The sequence below is a fragment of the Dermacentor variabilis genome, chromosome 8 (genome assembly GCF_050947875.1).
Source record: "Dermacentor variabilis isolate Ectoservices chromosome 8, ASM5094787v1, whole genome shotgun sequence".
In the NCBI taxonomy this organism is placed as follows: Eukaryota; Metazoa; Arthropoda; class Arachnida; order Ixodida; family Ixodidae; genus Dermacentor; species Dermacentor variabilis.
In genome coordinates, this window is record NC_134575.1 from 103,713,895 (window position 1) to 103,730,837 (window position 16,943).

The 16,943-nt window shown below is 45.6% G+C and overlaps 1 protein-coding gene across 1 annotated transcript in view; it reads left to right on the top strand.

Moving 5' to 3' along the window:
* LOC142591509 (fatty acid synthase-like) overlaps positions 1 to 16,943 on the top strand; it is a 238,068-nt gene that overhangs the window by 203,249 nt on the left and 17,876 nt on the right. Inside the window, exons 22-23 of the mRNA XM_075703832.1 lie at positions 589 to 939; positions 14,429 to 14,672. Coding sequence (XP_075559947.1) covers positions 589 to 939; positions 14,429 to 14,672 — 595 coding nt within the window. The remainder of the gene's footprint in view (positions 1 to 588; positions 940 to 14,428; positions 14,673 to 16,943) is intronic.

Genomic DNA, 16,943 nt, shown 5'->3' on the forward strand with positions numbered 1-16,943 from the left:
TGGAACAATATTACCTTCCAACCGACACGGCTATTAGGTTACTCAAAACGGACACTTCACTTCTTCAGTGCATCCACAAATTCCCTGTTGTTTAGCGATCCAAATGCTAGGAAAAATGCATCAGCTAGTAAGTCATTAGGACAGAAATGTATGTACATGTTTCATACGGCAATAAAAAAAACCTGAAGCCTCTTTAGTAATGGTGGAATAAACAAGCTTATAAACCTCACCCTGGTTTCCTAGCTCCAAAATCAATGAGCGCGTGACGGCGACTCGTCAATGATGAGAGGTAATTTGTTCTTCACATGCTGTCGGAACCATAATATTGCTAATGTAACGTTGATTGGATTGGACATATTCGTGAGCGCGGCAACTAGGAAAATTACTTCCTTGCTAGAAGAATCGACTTCTTGCACCATGGTTCCAAATTAACGAATATATCTCAAGATTTCGTGAAATGACTTTGTCGCTAATAGGAGGTGTCGCGTTTTTCCTGCCTGAAATACTGCGTCATGTGCGACTCATTGCGGAAATTCGCTTTTGACTGCAACACCTGCATCAGGCGTTGATGACACTGAATGCTTACAGATGCGGCAAGAAGAGATCGAGCGCACGACTGGCGCATCTCCGCTGACCCTAGAAGCAGTCGCTCGTCCGCACTTCTACCGACACAAGTCCTATGTCATTGTCGGAGGCCTGGGTTGCTTCGGTCTGGAGATCGCCGAGTGGATGGTGTCACGTTGCTGCCGCAAGCTCGTCCTGGTGTCAAGCAGCGGTGTGCGCACTGGGTACCACAGGCTTTGTCTTCAGCGGTGGAGAAATCTCGGGGCCACAGTGCTCGTCATCAACGACGACGCCTCGACGGAGGAAGGTGCTCGCAAGATTATCGCGACTGCAGCAACCATGGGACCTGTGGGCGGGATTTTCAACTTGGCCACGGTAATTTACTTTAACGATGTCGTACTAGCTATGGGATGTTAAAACCGGCGCTACCACTGACCACTTCTTGTAGGTACCTTATCACGCGGTTGTGATAAATTGCATTTGTTAAGGTAAATTAGTCAGATGCGAATTATTTAGTGAGAAGACAATTTGGGGGTGTTCAAGTAAAACAGCTTGCTGTGCCAAACTACCTGCTCCCAGGCCATAAGCGGCGTATTTCGGGTATCGCTAAAAAGAAGCTTTAGGTCGGCCTCAAATCCGAGTCGCCTTTTCAGTGACATGTAAAACGCAGAAATAGTTTTCAGAAAAGCCTTGGCCAGCCTCACGGAAACGTGTTGCATTTTCGCGCGAAAGCTACCTTTTTGTAACTCTAGGAAGCAGAATTTGGTTCAGTGCATGAATTTATTTTAAAAATTGCCAAGTATTGTGAAGTTTGAAAAACATTGAACCAAAAATTTAGAAATCCGTATTTCTACACCCAAGCTATAAAAAAGGTATTGCAGTTTTTTTAATCTGCATCCGTGTAGCATTTAAAGTGGTGAAATTTGACGTATTGACTTACAGGTTATGTGAATTGGTTATAATTTTTACAAGAGTTTTGCAAAAAGCCAAATAAAAATTTAGTAATGTACTTCATGGAGGGCAATTATGTCAATGTTATACACGTGGATGAGTTATTAAACGCCATTTGCAAAATTATATCGTTTTTCATTGCTATTATACAGAGTTGTATACCTGAATGCGTAATTGTTCGAAAATCTGTGATTTACAACAATTTTTGTAGAACGAACGACGGCCTAAATAACAAACCCACTGCTGGCGGTCAGTAAATTCAGTTTTCCTATTCAATGTAATAGATGTCACGAAATTCGATACAGTGGTTGCCGAGAAAAATAATTTTTCCTTCCCCATACACTTAGATAGCTGACCCGGAGCAAGAGCTTCCTATTCAAAAGAAAAAGAAAGAGTAGACGGATCGCATGCATATATGGGAATTGGACATAAGTGAAGCTTTCTATTGTTGGTACTCTGGTTGTTTCTTTTAATGTAGGGCATGTACGCACCAGGCGGGATCGGCCAAGGTTCTCGATGTACGCATAAGTCCTTGCGTGGCGTTGCCATAGTGGTCTGTACTACCTATATGTATATAGCAAACGTTACATCTTCTAAAACATATTTCCAAAGTTTTCATTACAGTTTTTGTGAAACTGCTTGATGATAAATATATGCCGTGTAATGCTAATTAAGAAAATTTGTTTAACCTCCCTGCAACGATGAAGTATCCATGCAGAGTTTGCACACTTCTTTCGTGCTCGACCAAGGGTGCTCGCACCAAAAGATAAAAGATCAAGTACAGAGAGCGTAAGGTCGGTACGCGAAATGCGTTGCTCGAAGTGAGTATGTCTTTGGGGAATATATTTTCGGATAAAGAGGAGGCTATCATTCAGTGATACTGCCTACCTACATTACGCAGACAGGTTAGATGTTGTGAACCCAGATGCTCATGCAGAGATTTATTGCGGTATTTTACAAGGTAATCTAAGCTTCACATTGCCGTCATGGATACGGCTGGACAAATCGAAAATGTCTGTGATCCTGTCTCTAATAATTCGTGTCTGTAATCCCAAATGGAATGTCGGTAATATGGTGCAACATGGAGGGGCTGATTTTTTGACCGAGATATTGATGTGTTTGGAATCCTGTCACTGCCATCAAGTTAAGGAACGGTATAAAGAAGCCTACGAGACCACCAGGCGGTGCCTTAGCCAATCTCTGCAACCTCATGAAGCGCTAATCCACAGTGTCCAAGGTGTCCAAGTATGCACAATAACCTGATTTCTTTAATGTGAGGTGGAACGATAATATGTTGCAACCGGCGCAGTAATGAATGATTTATGCTTGCTAGCGGCTTAAAAAGAGACGTATAGTCGGCGTCCATTATTACATGTGACACATTATTGGAAATGTTTTATTATCTATTTTCTAAAAGACCCTACAGGTTCTAAATATGGACATTTGGTTAGAAAGGTATAAATTCTTGCATGGTATACAAAGCACACAATTATACAAAACCTTGCGCAATTCAGTATTGCGAATATCTTGGAATTATCTTGGAATACAGAAAGCAACAGAGAGCATTTTAGTGCAATAAAAAATAATAAGAAAAAACAACAATATAAAAATGTTTGAACCAGGTTTCAATCGCCTGACCCAAATATCCAAAAGCTCGTACTTCACCACTACAGTAATTTGTCATATGAAGTTCTAGGCGCAGTTTTATTTTCACAGAGACACGTCTCGCACAGACATGGTAGATCCGCTATCACCCTGCAAATGAAACTTACGCCTGTAGCGCGAATAAAAAAGTAATCCGTATTCAATGGTATGCTCGGAACTTTCACACCCCCGATTTTCGTTTGCGCTTGTTATTTTAACTTCGAAAATATTCTTAGATGAACCGCCGACTCGGGACGCGGCATGGGCTTTCGCTAGCGATTTTGATAGCCATTTCTTGTTCTTTGCGCAGGGCCTATGCAAGGTTTTCTTAGTCGACACGTCACATGTCACATGTCTAGTGACATGGCTTTGTCAGAGAAACGTAGGCTAGCGCTGGCAGCCTTCGGTGGCAGAACATACACGTATGTCCATAACACGTCACATTCGCGCTCATCGCTTCTTGTGCTCACAATGTAGAAAAAGAATGACCTCGAGATATAGCGTAATTTAGCACAAAAGTCTAGTATCTAGCCATGAAATTGTATAAAGCATTTATTATTCAACAGCGCGTATACTCTTCACGTACTGGAACCAGTGCGGCGCGAACGCAACCAGCACCTGTTTTTAGTGCGATCCAGCGACTGCAGGTAGAACCAGCCCGTGTGCAGCACTAACCAGTGCGCCCAGCATCATAGCAGTAAAACCAGCGTCTCGTCCAGTCTAACCCAGCTCTTATCCAGCGTTTTCACTGCTGTCCCGGTGACTCCAAGCGAGCACCAGCGCCCCCAGTGCGATTCAGTGTTAAAATGCGCACCGGTTTCACAATGGAAGATGCTCCTTTTTACAGTAGGGAAGAGCAATTTGTTAATAATTGTACAAGGAAGAATCGAGTACATGCAAATTCGTGAATTCTCCGAAAAAACAGTCAAGAAATGCAGGCGAGATCCAAAGCACACAGAGTGTCACTAAATTTTAGGTTCAGCTGGCAGCATTTCGGCAAGTAGTACTACAACCGGATGACACGTGGAAGGGCAGAGGAATGAAAAGCGTCTGTTTGCCTGTACATGAGCGTGAGGCAGAAGATTATTTAATCTTCGCAACGTGAATGCAGAAATTTGCGGAGTTATGGGTGAATGCCTTGGTCCGTGTACGTACTTGTCGGACAACAATGAGTACTATGTCACGACGGGAGTTAGGAGGAGGTGTCGATAAATTACTTTTAATTTGTGTTATGCTTTCGTTGTAGTTAAAATTTTGTTAAATGAATCGAGTGCGTCTATAGTGCATTGATTTCAACGTAGTTGTAAATAAATGTAATGACTGGACAAAGCTGAACAGCCAATTGAAATTGAAAGTCAGCAAATGTTAAATAGCTTAATTTGCGCGCATTATTCGGCATATTAACCAGCTTCCGACGTAAACAGCCGAAGTACCGGGAGTCATTGCTGCAGACGTGGGTGCTTTGCATAGTCCTAGACACGTTTTATGTCAGGGTACTCAGTGTATTCATTCTGCATATGATGCACATATGAAATTTACGAAGTAGTACACTTATATTTTTTCATTCGCTTTCGAGAAATTTAGCACTAAATGCACCTAGACCTATGTGTTGTCGCAGATGGCGGAAAGCAACCTTGGAATTTGTGTCGAATTGTGCGAGATTGCGTGAAAATCATGGATTCAGCAGGAACATGGCAAAGTAATTCATCTCGGGTTTTTGGCAATGGAATGCAATTTTAATAATAGCAAACATGAAGAGACGGTTACATTTTCCACATAGATGGAGATGTATTTTTTTGCTCCTAACTACAGTATTCTTATTTTAAAGAATCTATGTCGCGTCCATACCATACGAAAACACAATACACCAAATTCAATAGCAATTATTTCTGAAAGCTGAATTTGAGTCTCAGGAGAATATAGAATCGGAAAATTGTGCCTGTTATCAGAAGAAGACTATATATATATATATATATATATATATATAGGTAACACCTCATAGGAACATGTTCGTTTGCTCTAAAAAATGTGTTCACAGTTATTTTAAATCGCGAAGCTAAAACTGCTATGTTTGTTTGTCGACATGAAACAGAATATGCAACATACTTAGGCTCACCAAAACCATGACCTAGGGCTGCGTCTCTAGGGCAAATGGAGGTTTCAACTTATAATTTGTTCAGCCAGAAAGCACGACACAGCTTCATTGTACAACGGGTCTTGCATATGCTCGATAAATGTAATGTAGAGGATGCCTATGCATAGCAAAATGCTTCTCGAATATTCGTCCTCAACTGGCCCAGAGTAATATTAGGTCTCTTTCAAAGTATTTTTATATGAGGAGGCCAACTTAAGCCTAGGTCATAAATTACTCCCATATACCTTATGGCGTCTATCTGCAGACTCAGCTGATTACGATACACATGGGATAGGGAAACCGATCTATGTGAAGGAAATACAAGAAGGTCATATTGTTAATGTTAAGCATCAAGAGTAAATTGGCGAGCCAGATTTAGAATTTGATTTAAGTACGCTTTCAATTTCGGTATAGATTTTTCATAACCTTTAAGGAAGCAAATGATGCATATCATCTGCATACACAAACAATGTGACATCGAGCGCAATTGGCATGTAGTATTAAACAATAGTGGGCAAAGTAAATCAACATTGAAATCGCCTCTGGTGTGAATGAACCACTCTCAAGGATATTTTCCATCTGCGTACAAGAACACTCCTCTGTGCAAGAATTCTCTGATTCGAGCAATGATAAGCAATTAAATGCTTAAGGCAGACAACTTATTCAGTAAAATGCTTCACTTCACGCTGAAGTTCTTTTGCAACATCTAGAGCAACGAGAGCCGACACTTGAAAAATTTTCTCAGCTATACTTATTTTGCTTTTGATAGCGAGACGCATGAATAAAATAAAATAACAACAGCTAAAATGAGCGCTGCCGAAAGCATTATTGTAAGGCTATGCTCTGACAGCTGATTATAGGTGGCTCTCTTATAATTTACAATATCAGAAGTGACAATAATTGGCCAAATGCCCAAATGAAGCCCTTCCCGGGCGAATATTAAAAACAATATAGGTTTAGCTATCTTTTACTTGTTGGGAAGCCATGTTTTCTCAAGGGAAGTTGAAAAAGATGACAATATTTAGCAACTCTACCGTAAATTTATGTGTCAAGCATGTCTGAATACTAAGTGACATTCCGTCATAACCTGGAGCTGTTAAATGTTTCGCCAGAGGGCGAATCACTGAATGCCATAGCAAGATTTACAGTTGAAGTTGAACTTCTTGGACATTGTTTTAAATGTACGTGGTTCTGACTAACGCGGACGCGATATACTTGGGCGCGCCAAATTTCTGTAATCCTTAAGAATTACCACGGCGTGTAGGACCTCTAATGACATCGCACAAGCTCCACTACGCGGCCCGTGAGAAGCCGTGCCAGCAAAATGACACCATTTTTAGTTTTGAGGTCTGATATTGTTTTGCTGTATTCTTATTATATAATAGTATACTATGATTTAGGTTAAAAGGCATGCTTTGTGAGGGTTAATTTACATGACATTTTTGCTACCATTCTCAAAGTTCCCAGCAATTTAGTAGTCAAGAATGCGAGATCTGGTATGAGCAACTGCAGTTATAGTATAATGTAGGATTATAAGCCGCGTATGCAGCATGGTATGGCATATAGCATACTACTGGGGGCGAAGACTTACGTAGTCGCCATCTGTCGGAAGCACCGCCCTTGCGTAGTAAGAGGGATAACGCGGTGCGCTCCTCATAGGTTTGGTTTACGGCGTTCAATAAAAACACCACCCGGAGATTTCTGTTAGTACTATCAAAACGTGGAAATTTTTTACTGTCAAAATAATAATATTGGGCAAACTGGAAACGCAAAATAGTTTACAGACGCTATCTCTTTACCAGAATATGTAGTGAATGCCACAGCGTACGGTCACCACCATGGAGTCTACCGAACCGGCGTCTTGCGTGAAATATACGCAAACGCTGAGAGCGAACTATGTGAAATATGTCTTTGAAGTGGGCTGTCTGTATAACTGAATGGAGCATAACAGAATGAATCCTCAAATCAGCGATCGCACTGGTTCGCAGCGACCGCGACTGCGCGTCTTCATGCATGCCCTCGCACAATGTTTTGTTTTAGCTGCGACCGCGTTTTTGCACCGTGCTATAAGGTTTAGGGCGCCGGATGTGAGCACTTGACAGTACTCAGGCAACTATTGTTGCGTAGACGCTATCATAGCTGTTCAAAAATAATTTCGTTATAGAGACTTCAACGCCTACGGCGACTATGATGTGCCGTCGCGACGATTCAATCTTTCTTTTTTCTTCTAAATTATTGGACTTTTCAATACAATTTCTCATGTTTATCGTTGTACTTATCGTGCGATTTCCCGCTGCTTCTTTTTCGTAATCCAGTACTATAATTCATAACACAAACATGACCACATGTGCCTGACCTTTATTTAATGTGCTTCTTGCCACTCCCTTTCGATTTCAGTGAACTTGCCAGATTCTAGAATCAACGAATTCATAGACCAAATAAAGCGTCATAACATTAGCAGGGCAGCGGGCGCAGGCGAGCGTCTCAGTGCGCGTTTTCTGCTACTCGCCGAACATCGCAGTCCCGACGCCATAGCAGAAATAATCCTCGCGTCTGTGTTTGCTGCATACCCGAGTGGTAGCCGATGGTTTGCCGGTCTCGCGGGCCAAGCTTCACGCAGCTTCTTGTCCTACCATTCAGCGTGAATAAGGCTGACTCAGGCTCTGTTGCGTAGGTCCGGCACTGCGGCACCAAGCAGTAGCCTACCCTGCTGCATGCCTCCAAAAGCAGCCACTACCTATTATAGTGATTTCAAATGCTGTCAAGCAGATACACAAGGCGGTAAAACCTCAACACTAAATCGGAACCGCAGCCCCGGTGGGACTTTCGTTTTCAGTTTGCTTCGGCGCTTGCGAAGCAGCCAACGCGGCCGCTTTGTCCACGTGATCCCTCGTGCCACGTCACGCCAAAGGTGGCGTCAGCTTTTCCAGTGGTGTAGCTCTCCCCCAATATGGACTAGTGCTCGCTCCCATCACTGCCGTTCTGTTGATGCACACTGTTGGTATTCACATACTGTTATAACTCTACGTGACAACCTTGCTTGCCTTCCTGTGGCGAATTTCGGGCTGTGCTCACAAGTCCTCCGACAGGGCATTTCGGTCGCTATGCTGACGTCTTACTATGACTAGGTCATTTTGGCTTTGTCTCCACCTCATGTTGCTCGCTCGCACAACGCTGATATGCCGTCTTCTTCACTAGATCTGTCTTTTACCGACCTGAACAAAACTGTCCCTCCATACCTCCCGCCCCATCAAGCTGACGATCTCCTTCGCCTCCTCCCTTCTTATCGGTACGTCTTCGACAATTGAGATCGTCCTCTGGGTCAAACCTGCACTTTCAAGCACTGAATAAACAGTGGCCATGGCCGTCCTATCCACCGACAGCCATACCGGGTATCTCCTGCTCAGCACTATATCGTACAAAAGGAAGCCGTCAAGACGCTCGCAAGAGATATATTCGAGCCGTCCTACAGCTCTTCGGTTTATCCTGTGGTTCCCGCTAAAAATAAGGACGACAGCTGGAGATATTGCGTGGACTACCAGCAACCTAACCAGGTCACTAGAAAAGACGTGTACCTGGGGCCGTATAACGTAAAACTATTCCAATATGTTTTTATACCAATCTCCTGACGTCAAATTTGCGTAACCGCCGACGCAAGCATCGGACAGTCACCCGCAGGGTTGTCTGAACAAACCAATAAAATGCTCCCCTCGTTCAGAGGAGGCCACTTGTGTTTCTTTGAAAAACGGATAACATTGCTTGCACTCTGCGGCTTGTCTTCTCTAATTGGCTCATAAGAAGCGAGGAGGATGCTCATGTGGAGAGGGATTCAATGGGGCGCAGCCACTGCACTGAATATCAATAACCGGATGAAGAGGGTGGTGCCGGCGTGTGCGATTGGTCCGCTTTCTCTTACCTAGCTTGCTGTCGCTCGTCGAAAATCTCGGCGCCGACAAGCTTAAGAATGGCGCTAAAGAAGCAAAGAAGAGTTGGCAGAACGAGGCCGCAAACGTGCCGAAATTTCTCTAAAACGTTGCACGGCCACGCAAAAAGTTTTGTGGCACGCCAATAAACCCGTCCTCTCCGGCAGGGGCGAGTAGCCAGTGCCGGAGCGATCGGCGGCAGCCATCTTTTATTCCTTTCGGAACGGGGCAGCCTGCGACTATTCAGAAGAAAATTCAGTTCTGTTCGGCATATTAATGGTTCTTCAACGCCTACACGTCACTTTGACGCGGTGAGTTTTCGCGGTTTTGTGACGTCGCGTGAGAGGCAGGTGAAGTGAGTGCAGCCCTAAAACTTTTGACCAATAGCCGAGGGCTAAGGGCAAAAAGGCGTCGAATTAGAAATAACTATTTTTGTTTTGTTCGGTCAAGTCATGCATAATCAGTATGTACATGTCAGATCAGTGGAGAGCTATTGCGGTTTTCGTGACGTCGCCTGACAGGCAGGTGAAGTGGGGGTGGTCCAAAAAATTTTTTAACAATCGGGAGGGGCTGATTGCAGAGTTGGAATGGAAAGTTTGGAATAGTTTTACGTTATAGCGCCCCTGTTCCCACGCATAAGGTATGGGAACAGGGGCATAAGGCATGAAGGCATTCCCAGGATTGCCTTCATGGCACCAAGTATTTTTCTTCAATCGACCTTCGGTAAAGATACTGACGAATCGCCGTTGATGACATGCATCGTAAGAAGACCGTTTTGTTACACCTGACGGACTTTATCAGTTTAAGATCATGCCCTTCGGCTCATACAACGCACCGGCCAACTTCTAACGCATGATGGATGCCTTCTTACATGGTTTTAAATGGTCCATCTGACTGTGTTATCCTGATTACGTCATTATATTTAATCAACATTTGAAACGCCTCTAGACCGACTTCCTTCTATCCGTTTTGTGTTTCGCAACGCCGGCCTGCACCTTCATTCATCGTAGTGCCACTTAGACAGCAGCTTACAATGCTCAGTCCTCTTGTTGACTCGACCGGTGTTCGCCCCGTCCCTGTCAAAGTTCCAGCAGTGCCGAAGTTCTCCGTTCCAACTTCTCCGTTCCGAAATAAAGTTCTCAGCTTCTGGGTCTGTGCTCCTACTTCCGTCGTTTTGTCAACAATTTCACGGAAATCGCACGTCCTCTCACAAACATACTGAGGAAAGGCTCATTTCCACAGCTGCACTCTAACAGAATTCCACACCGATGCCAGTGGCTACGGAATCGGCTCTGTTTTTCGTCCCTTTAGGATCCCACTGGGCGTCTCGATCGCTGAGCACTACGGCTTCAAGAAAACGCCTATTTCGTTTCTTATAACTCTGGCCGATTCCACCGGGACGCTGACTGTTTGTCTCGCAATCCCGTTGACCCCCCTGAAGCCACCGATGCCAGGCCTGCATGTTTACTCTCGTTCTCCGCTTTAAGTCACATTTGTGATGAATAGCGCCATGATCCCACCTTAGGCGCGCTTATTCAGAAGCTGGATTCTCCAGCACCCTATCCGTCTCTTCCCCTCTTCGTGCTTAAAGATAGTGCATCATATCGCCACAACGTTCACCCGGATGAACGCGAACCGCTGCTCGTCGTTTCTACGCATCGGCGCTTGAGTGTTTCACCAGCTCGATGACGCCACGGCTGCTGGTCATCTTGAAGTTTCCCGGACCTAGAATTGCGTTCGGCGTTGCTTCTTTTGACCCAGCCTTTACCGCTCCGTTCGAAGCTACGTCGCAGCATGTGAACCGTGCGAACGGCGAAATAAACCACCTGTGGCTCTTGTCTCCTTCAGCCACTTGACATCCCGTCTTACCCGTTCTTCCGAATTAGTCTAGACCCCCTCGGTTCATTCCGGGCCTCTATTTCTTGCACCAAATGGATTCCCGTTGCTACAGGCCACACCATCCGACACGCAATTACACGCGCTCTCCCTACTAGTTGTGCTATTTCCTGCTACATGATGTCATGTTACATCATGGAACACCTTGTGAACTCCTCCCTGACCACGGCCGCTACTTTCCTTCCAGCGTTATCTATGACATGCTTCGCTCCTGTGCGACAAAACAAATTTACGACGGCTCAACACCCGCAGACCAACGGCTTGACTTAACGATTTAGTCCGACGCTAACTGGCATGTTTTCTACAGATGTCTCTTCTGACGATCAAGACTCGGACGCCGCATTGCCCTTCGTTACATTTGCCTACAATTCTTCCCGTCCCGATACCGGTGTTTTTTCACCGTTTTATGTTCTGTTTGGCCGTGACCCAGCGTTATGTTTTGATACCATAATCCTCGCCGCCGAACATGTGCGCACTGATTACGCCCGCAATGCCATTTCCAAAGCTGACGAGACACGCCAGATTGCTCGCCATCGCCTTACGATTTCGCAAGACCGCCAGGGGCACCTCTACGACTCCGGTATTGGCGACGTTATCTATACCCCGGGGGCCCTTGTGCTTCTGTAGACTCCTGACTCACCGTGTTGGACTCAGAAAAATTGCTTTCCCGGTACTCCGGATCTTACGGTGTTTTAATACGTGCAACAGGGGTCATTTACGAGATTAGACCGCTCGTGTCTTCCTCTCCCTCGGTTTACCCGCCTACAGACGTTATCAACGTATCCCGCTTTAAACTTTACCGCTCCCCTACACCATACCATGACGGCGTTTCAGCTGCCGGGTTTCACGTTACGGTAATAATCCTCAAGAGGAGCGTTGACGAAAAAGACGCCTTTGATCTGGCGCACGGATTCGTCGATATGGTTTAGCGCTTGCTCTCTGTAAATATATTGTTAATACGTTTGTTGTCTCTGCCTCCACCAACAATATGCCTAAATAAATGCGGAATCACATGGCAACGCCGACGAGTGTCCGATTTTCCAGTGTCCATACAATTGTCATAGCAATAAGAGAGGCAGACTCAAAACAGCTTAGCAAAGGAATGAACAGGGCTAGTTAGAGGACCTTCACACTCAGGACAATACAATCATGACAACATTTGTCGTGTCTGCGAGTGTTTATGAACGCACAAGGCAATAAATACGTGAGTGGTAGCGAAAAACAACAGTGATGCAGTTATTAGAGGCTTCTTTAGCTACCATGATCGTTTGTTCGGTCTAGATATACATCATATAAAGTGTTGTGTTTTTGAAATATTTAGCTGTAGCTTCCACGCTCATTCGCAACGCACAGAGAGCTGGTAGTACTAAAATTGTCCCTTTTTGACATCTTTCCATGGCGCTTCAAGATGCGACACCAGAGGTGACGTATGGTGTAGGCTTATCTTTTCAAGGCGCTCGTACGTGAACACCACAAGTAAACACGAAAAAGACACAGACCTTTACCTGAAATGTCTTTTTATGTGGTACGTAAGCAGCACTACTTAAGCTGTAAAGGCAAGCTATACCAACTACTGTCCGTTGAAGCATATCCGGCCACACATTTACGTGCAGGTGTTTTTCGTATGCGTAAGTATTTCTATGCCTACCCCACCAAAAACAAGTTCGTCCGTCCGTCCCCTAAGACGATCGCTTTCAAGATAGTGCCCGCAACAGAAGGAGAGTTCACCTTCGTGCTGCCTCTCGCTTCAACCCGAAGTGGCGAGAACACGGCGCACACGAAGCTGTCAGCCCACGCCGCACTCTGTCTCAGTCGAAGATCACTTTCAATATACAGCTCGCGCATCATACATCAACGCGAACTAAGCGGTGAGGACATAGCTCACAGTAAGCTATCAGCACTCGGCTCACTATGTCTCCATCACACATTGTTTTCGAGATAAGGCCCGCGCTGCCACGTCAGATGCAGCCGCTGCCGAAGCATGGTTGATAATGGTTCTACGCACATGGATAAGGTGCAAATGACCAATAACAGCTTATAATGATCGGTCCGTCATCAGTGCACTTGGCGCCGCCAGGCACACTAGTTTGCTTGCGTCATCAATTCACCTTGCGCCGCCGTCCGCAGCAGTTGCTGTCGCAGCAAGGCTATCGTTTATACTGGTCCGATCAAGTTTCGTAACACTGATAACGACACCGGGCTGCGTGAAGGTGAGCAAGTGGCGAAATGCTCACGCGTACTTGTACAACCCCCAGAGCAGTTTCGTCGTTAACTTTTATTGTAAGACTAAATATGTGGATACTCCAGTTGAATGTTCTCCCTTGTTATCGCCGTCACCACCGTTGTGTTGTTCCGTGTAAAGTCCAAGCGCGACAACATCGCGGCCGCGCACCGTATACTTTGGGTGTTAGTGAAAGCTTGCGATGGTGCGATGATAAGGATGCTGTTTCAATATTGTGGACTCAACCGAGGAAGGCGGCCAGGAAGCGCGCCGTCTCCCATTCGGCGCAAGGCAACATAGTGGGGAGAGGGCGGTCTACTTGGGTGACGCGAAGGTATGCCGCGGCTGAGTGCGGCCACGCGGGCCCTACCTTCAAAGCGATCTGCGCTGTTTAAGAGTGTAGGCGCGCCGAGGGCTGTTGGCGTCGTGTGCACTGCGTTCTGGTGGCTTAGTTCGCGTTGAAGAGAGAGGCAGCATTAAGATCAATATCCTCGCTGTGTGTGCCGCTCTTTCTTACGTCAGAATTTTGACATCAAATGTCAGCCGTCATCGACTGAGGTCTGTACATGTTGGCCTGCGTTCACGGCACCAAGCTGATCTGTTTACTTAGAAAGCGAATGTGTAAAATTTACAGGACCGATAAGACTGCTACCCTTACTCCGTATAGGTTCTTAATAACTTGTTTTGCAATCGATTCCTCGCATTTCGGCTGAAACTGCGATATTTTTCATCATCTACAGTACAAGAAGATTTGAAGCTGTGGTGTATGATTGCCTTATTGCCTTAGATGTGGTGTATGATTGCATTTAGAGCAATATTTTTCTATTACCACATGAACAACATCGTAGCTCTAACACAACCTGAGTACGAGAACTATCTCTGCATTTTCTCCTGTCACAACACGTAATGCGCAATCTGCTAACTTGCTGCACTTGATAGTTTTTATATTCTTTGATTCCGGCCATGCAACGTCATTGTGGTAAATTCTAATCTATCACATGAACGAGTTTATGTAAAGCGGATGTGTGTTATATAAATAACGGCGTGAACCCATTCAACTTTGTGAGAAGGCGTTTTACTTTTTCATATTCGCAGGTGCTTCGCGAGGCCTTGATAGAAAACCAGTCGGCCGAGATGTACGCAGATGTGTGCAAACCCAAAGTGCTGGGCACTCAGTGCCTTGACAAGGTGTCCAGAATCGATTGTCCCGAACTCGACCACTTTGTCGTCTTCTCCACCGTGTCTTGCGGTCGTGGCAATGTTGGCCATACAGGCTACGGCTTCGCAAACTCCGTTACGGAGCGTATTTGCGAGCATCGTGTGGCTGAAGGGCTTCCCGGTGAGTGCAGTGGTTCCTTCGTCAGCTGTCCCGTTCATAGCAACGTGAATTTCACGATTTGGCATGTGAAAGGCAACATAACCGTGTCACCTGCTCAGGCTAGTGGTCATATTCCGCAATAATTCCTGGCAGGAAGTTTGCCCAGCTGCAATGGTCTAGTGCTATGTGTCCAGATAACGAAATCGCATTGTAATTACGTTACCGCATGCAATGTTGCAGAAAGTGCATATTGCGTGTCACCACTAGATCAAAATATCATATGATGCTCTGATATATATTTGAAGAATTAATGAAACAATGGAAGTATGGAAATTTTGAAGCTTCATTTCTTTAGGCCTGCACAGAAAATAGCTTTGTTGAGGTAATTATCTGCGATGGAAGCATATTATGTGCCGATCCTTCTTCTGTGGGCACTGACTGCCCTGCATACACAGGGGGTAACATACGCGGGAAGTGACGGCTTTTTATGGTACGGCCAGATGTCGGATGCAGCCGAGCACTGATTAGTCCGCGTTGCCCGCCTGCGTTCGGCGCTTGCGTCAAGAGAGAGGTTTAGCTTGTCCGGTATTCGGGGATACGCAGGCAGACTGAGCGGAGGGGCGGAGGCGCAAACGTGAGCGTCCTGCACGGTGCAGCATCCTGGTGGCGTAGAGCTTAAACAGTCAAAAACTGCTAACATTGCAGAAACCAAGTATATTTTACTTTGTTAGCGGTGTATATTTCTGACAGCCACATTTTTGTGTCACTGCCCAAATTTTACACAATCATCGAAGTAGAACATATTTGGTTACTGCAATATTAGCGGTTTTTGTCTGTCTGAACTCCGCGCGAACACGTGGCTTCACCATGCAGGCCACCCACCTATACGCCTACGCGACTCCGTTCCAACGCCCCATTCCGTCCGCACTTACCTGATTACCAGACCAACTAAAACGTTCTAATATCAATCCCTGCTTAATCGGTAGTGAACAGCTATACTTTGACCGCTGGCATCTGGGTGGACTCTACGGAGCGGCCAGCTGCCACTTATTCGCCGTGAAATCGCTATGTGGGTGCGCCTGAAGGCGGGGCTGAAGGTGGTCGCACGGGCCCTTCTTGAAAGTAATCTGCGATGGGTACAGATTCTAGGCGCGCCGAGGCCGATAGCTTCTTGTGCGCTGTGTTCTAGCCGAATAGTTCGCGCTAAAGCGGAGGTTGCAGGAAGGGTAATTCACTCATTGGGGATGGCACTTTTCCTCACCCCAGCGTTTTGACAGCATGTTTCTGCGGTCATCGAGTGACATGTTTTCATGTTTGCTTGTGCGCGCCTGATGACATGCTTGTTAATTTAGTGAGCAAGCGAATATTTTCAAGTTTTAATGGCCACGAACAGTGTAACAATTGCTTCGCGTAGCTGTATAGAATTTGCTTTCGCGATCGACCCTTGGCCTCTGGCGCGAAAATGCAACATTTTCTTACCACTTGAGCAAGCCAATTCCAATGCGTGCAGTAGCATATGATGAACAGCAGTTTACGATAGGCAGCGATGCACTGGAACTAGTAAGGGAATACATCTACTTAGGATAGGTAGTGACCGTGGATCCGGATCATGAGACTGAAATAATCATAAGAATAAGAATGGGATGGGGTGCATTTGGTAGGCATTCTCAGATCATGAACAGCAGGTTGTCATTATCCCTCAAGAGAAAAGCGTATAACAGCTGTGTCTTACCGATACTCACGTACGGGACAGTAACCAGGAGGCTTACGGCAAGGGTTCTACTTCAATTGAGGACGACGCAACGAGCTATGGAAAGAAGAATGATGGGTGTAACGTTAAGGGATAAGAAAAGAGCAGATTGGGTGAGGGAACAAACGCGAGTTATTGACATCTTAGTTGAAATCAAGAAAGGAAAGGGGGCATGGAAAGTACATGTAATGAGGAGGGAATATAACCGATAGTCATTAAGGGTTGCGGGCTGGATTTCAAGGGAAGGGAAGCGTAGCAGGGGGCGGCAGAAAGTTAGGTGGGCGGATGAGATTAAGAAGTTTGGAGGGACGACATGGCCACAATTAGTACATGACCGGGGTTGTTGGATAAGTATGGGAGAGGCCTTTGCCCGGCAGTGGGCGTAACCAGGCTGATGCTGATGATGATGAATGCAAGTGCTGTGTTACATTATTTTACCACTTGAGCTATAGTAGATTTTGGGCACGTGGCACACTAGTGCATTCGGTGCGCCTAAGCTTGGAGTCCTGGGGGCAGGTCTCTGGCTTCGAACGGTGGCCTCG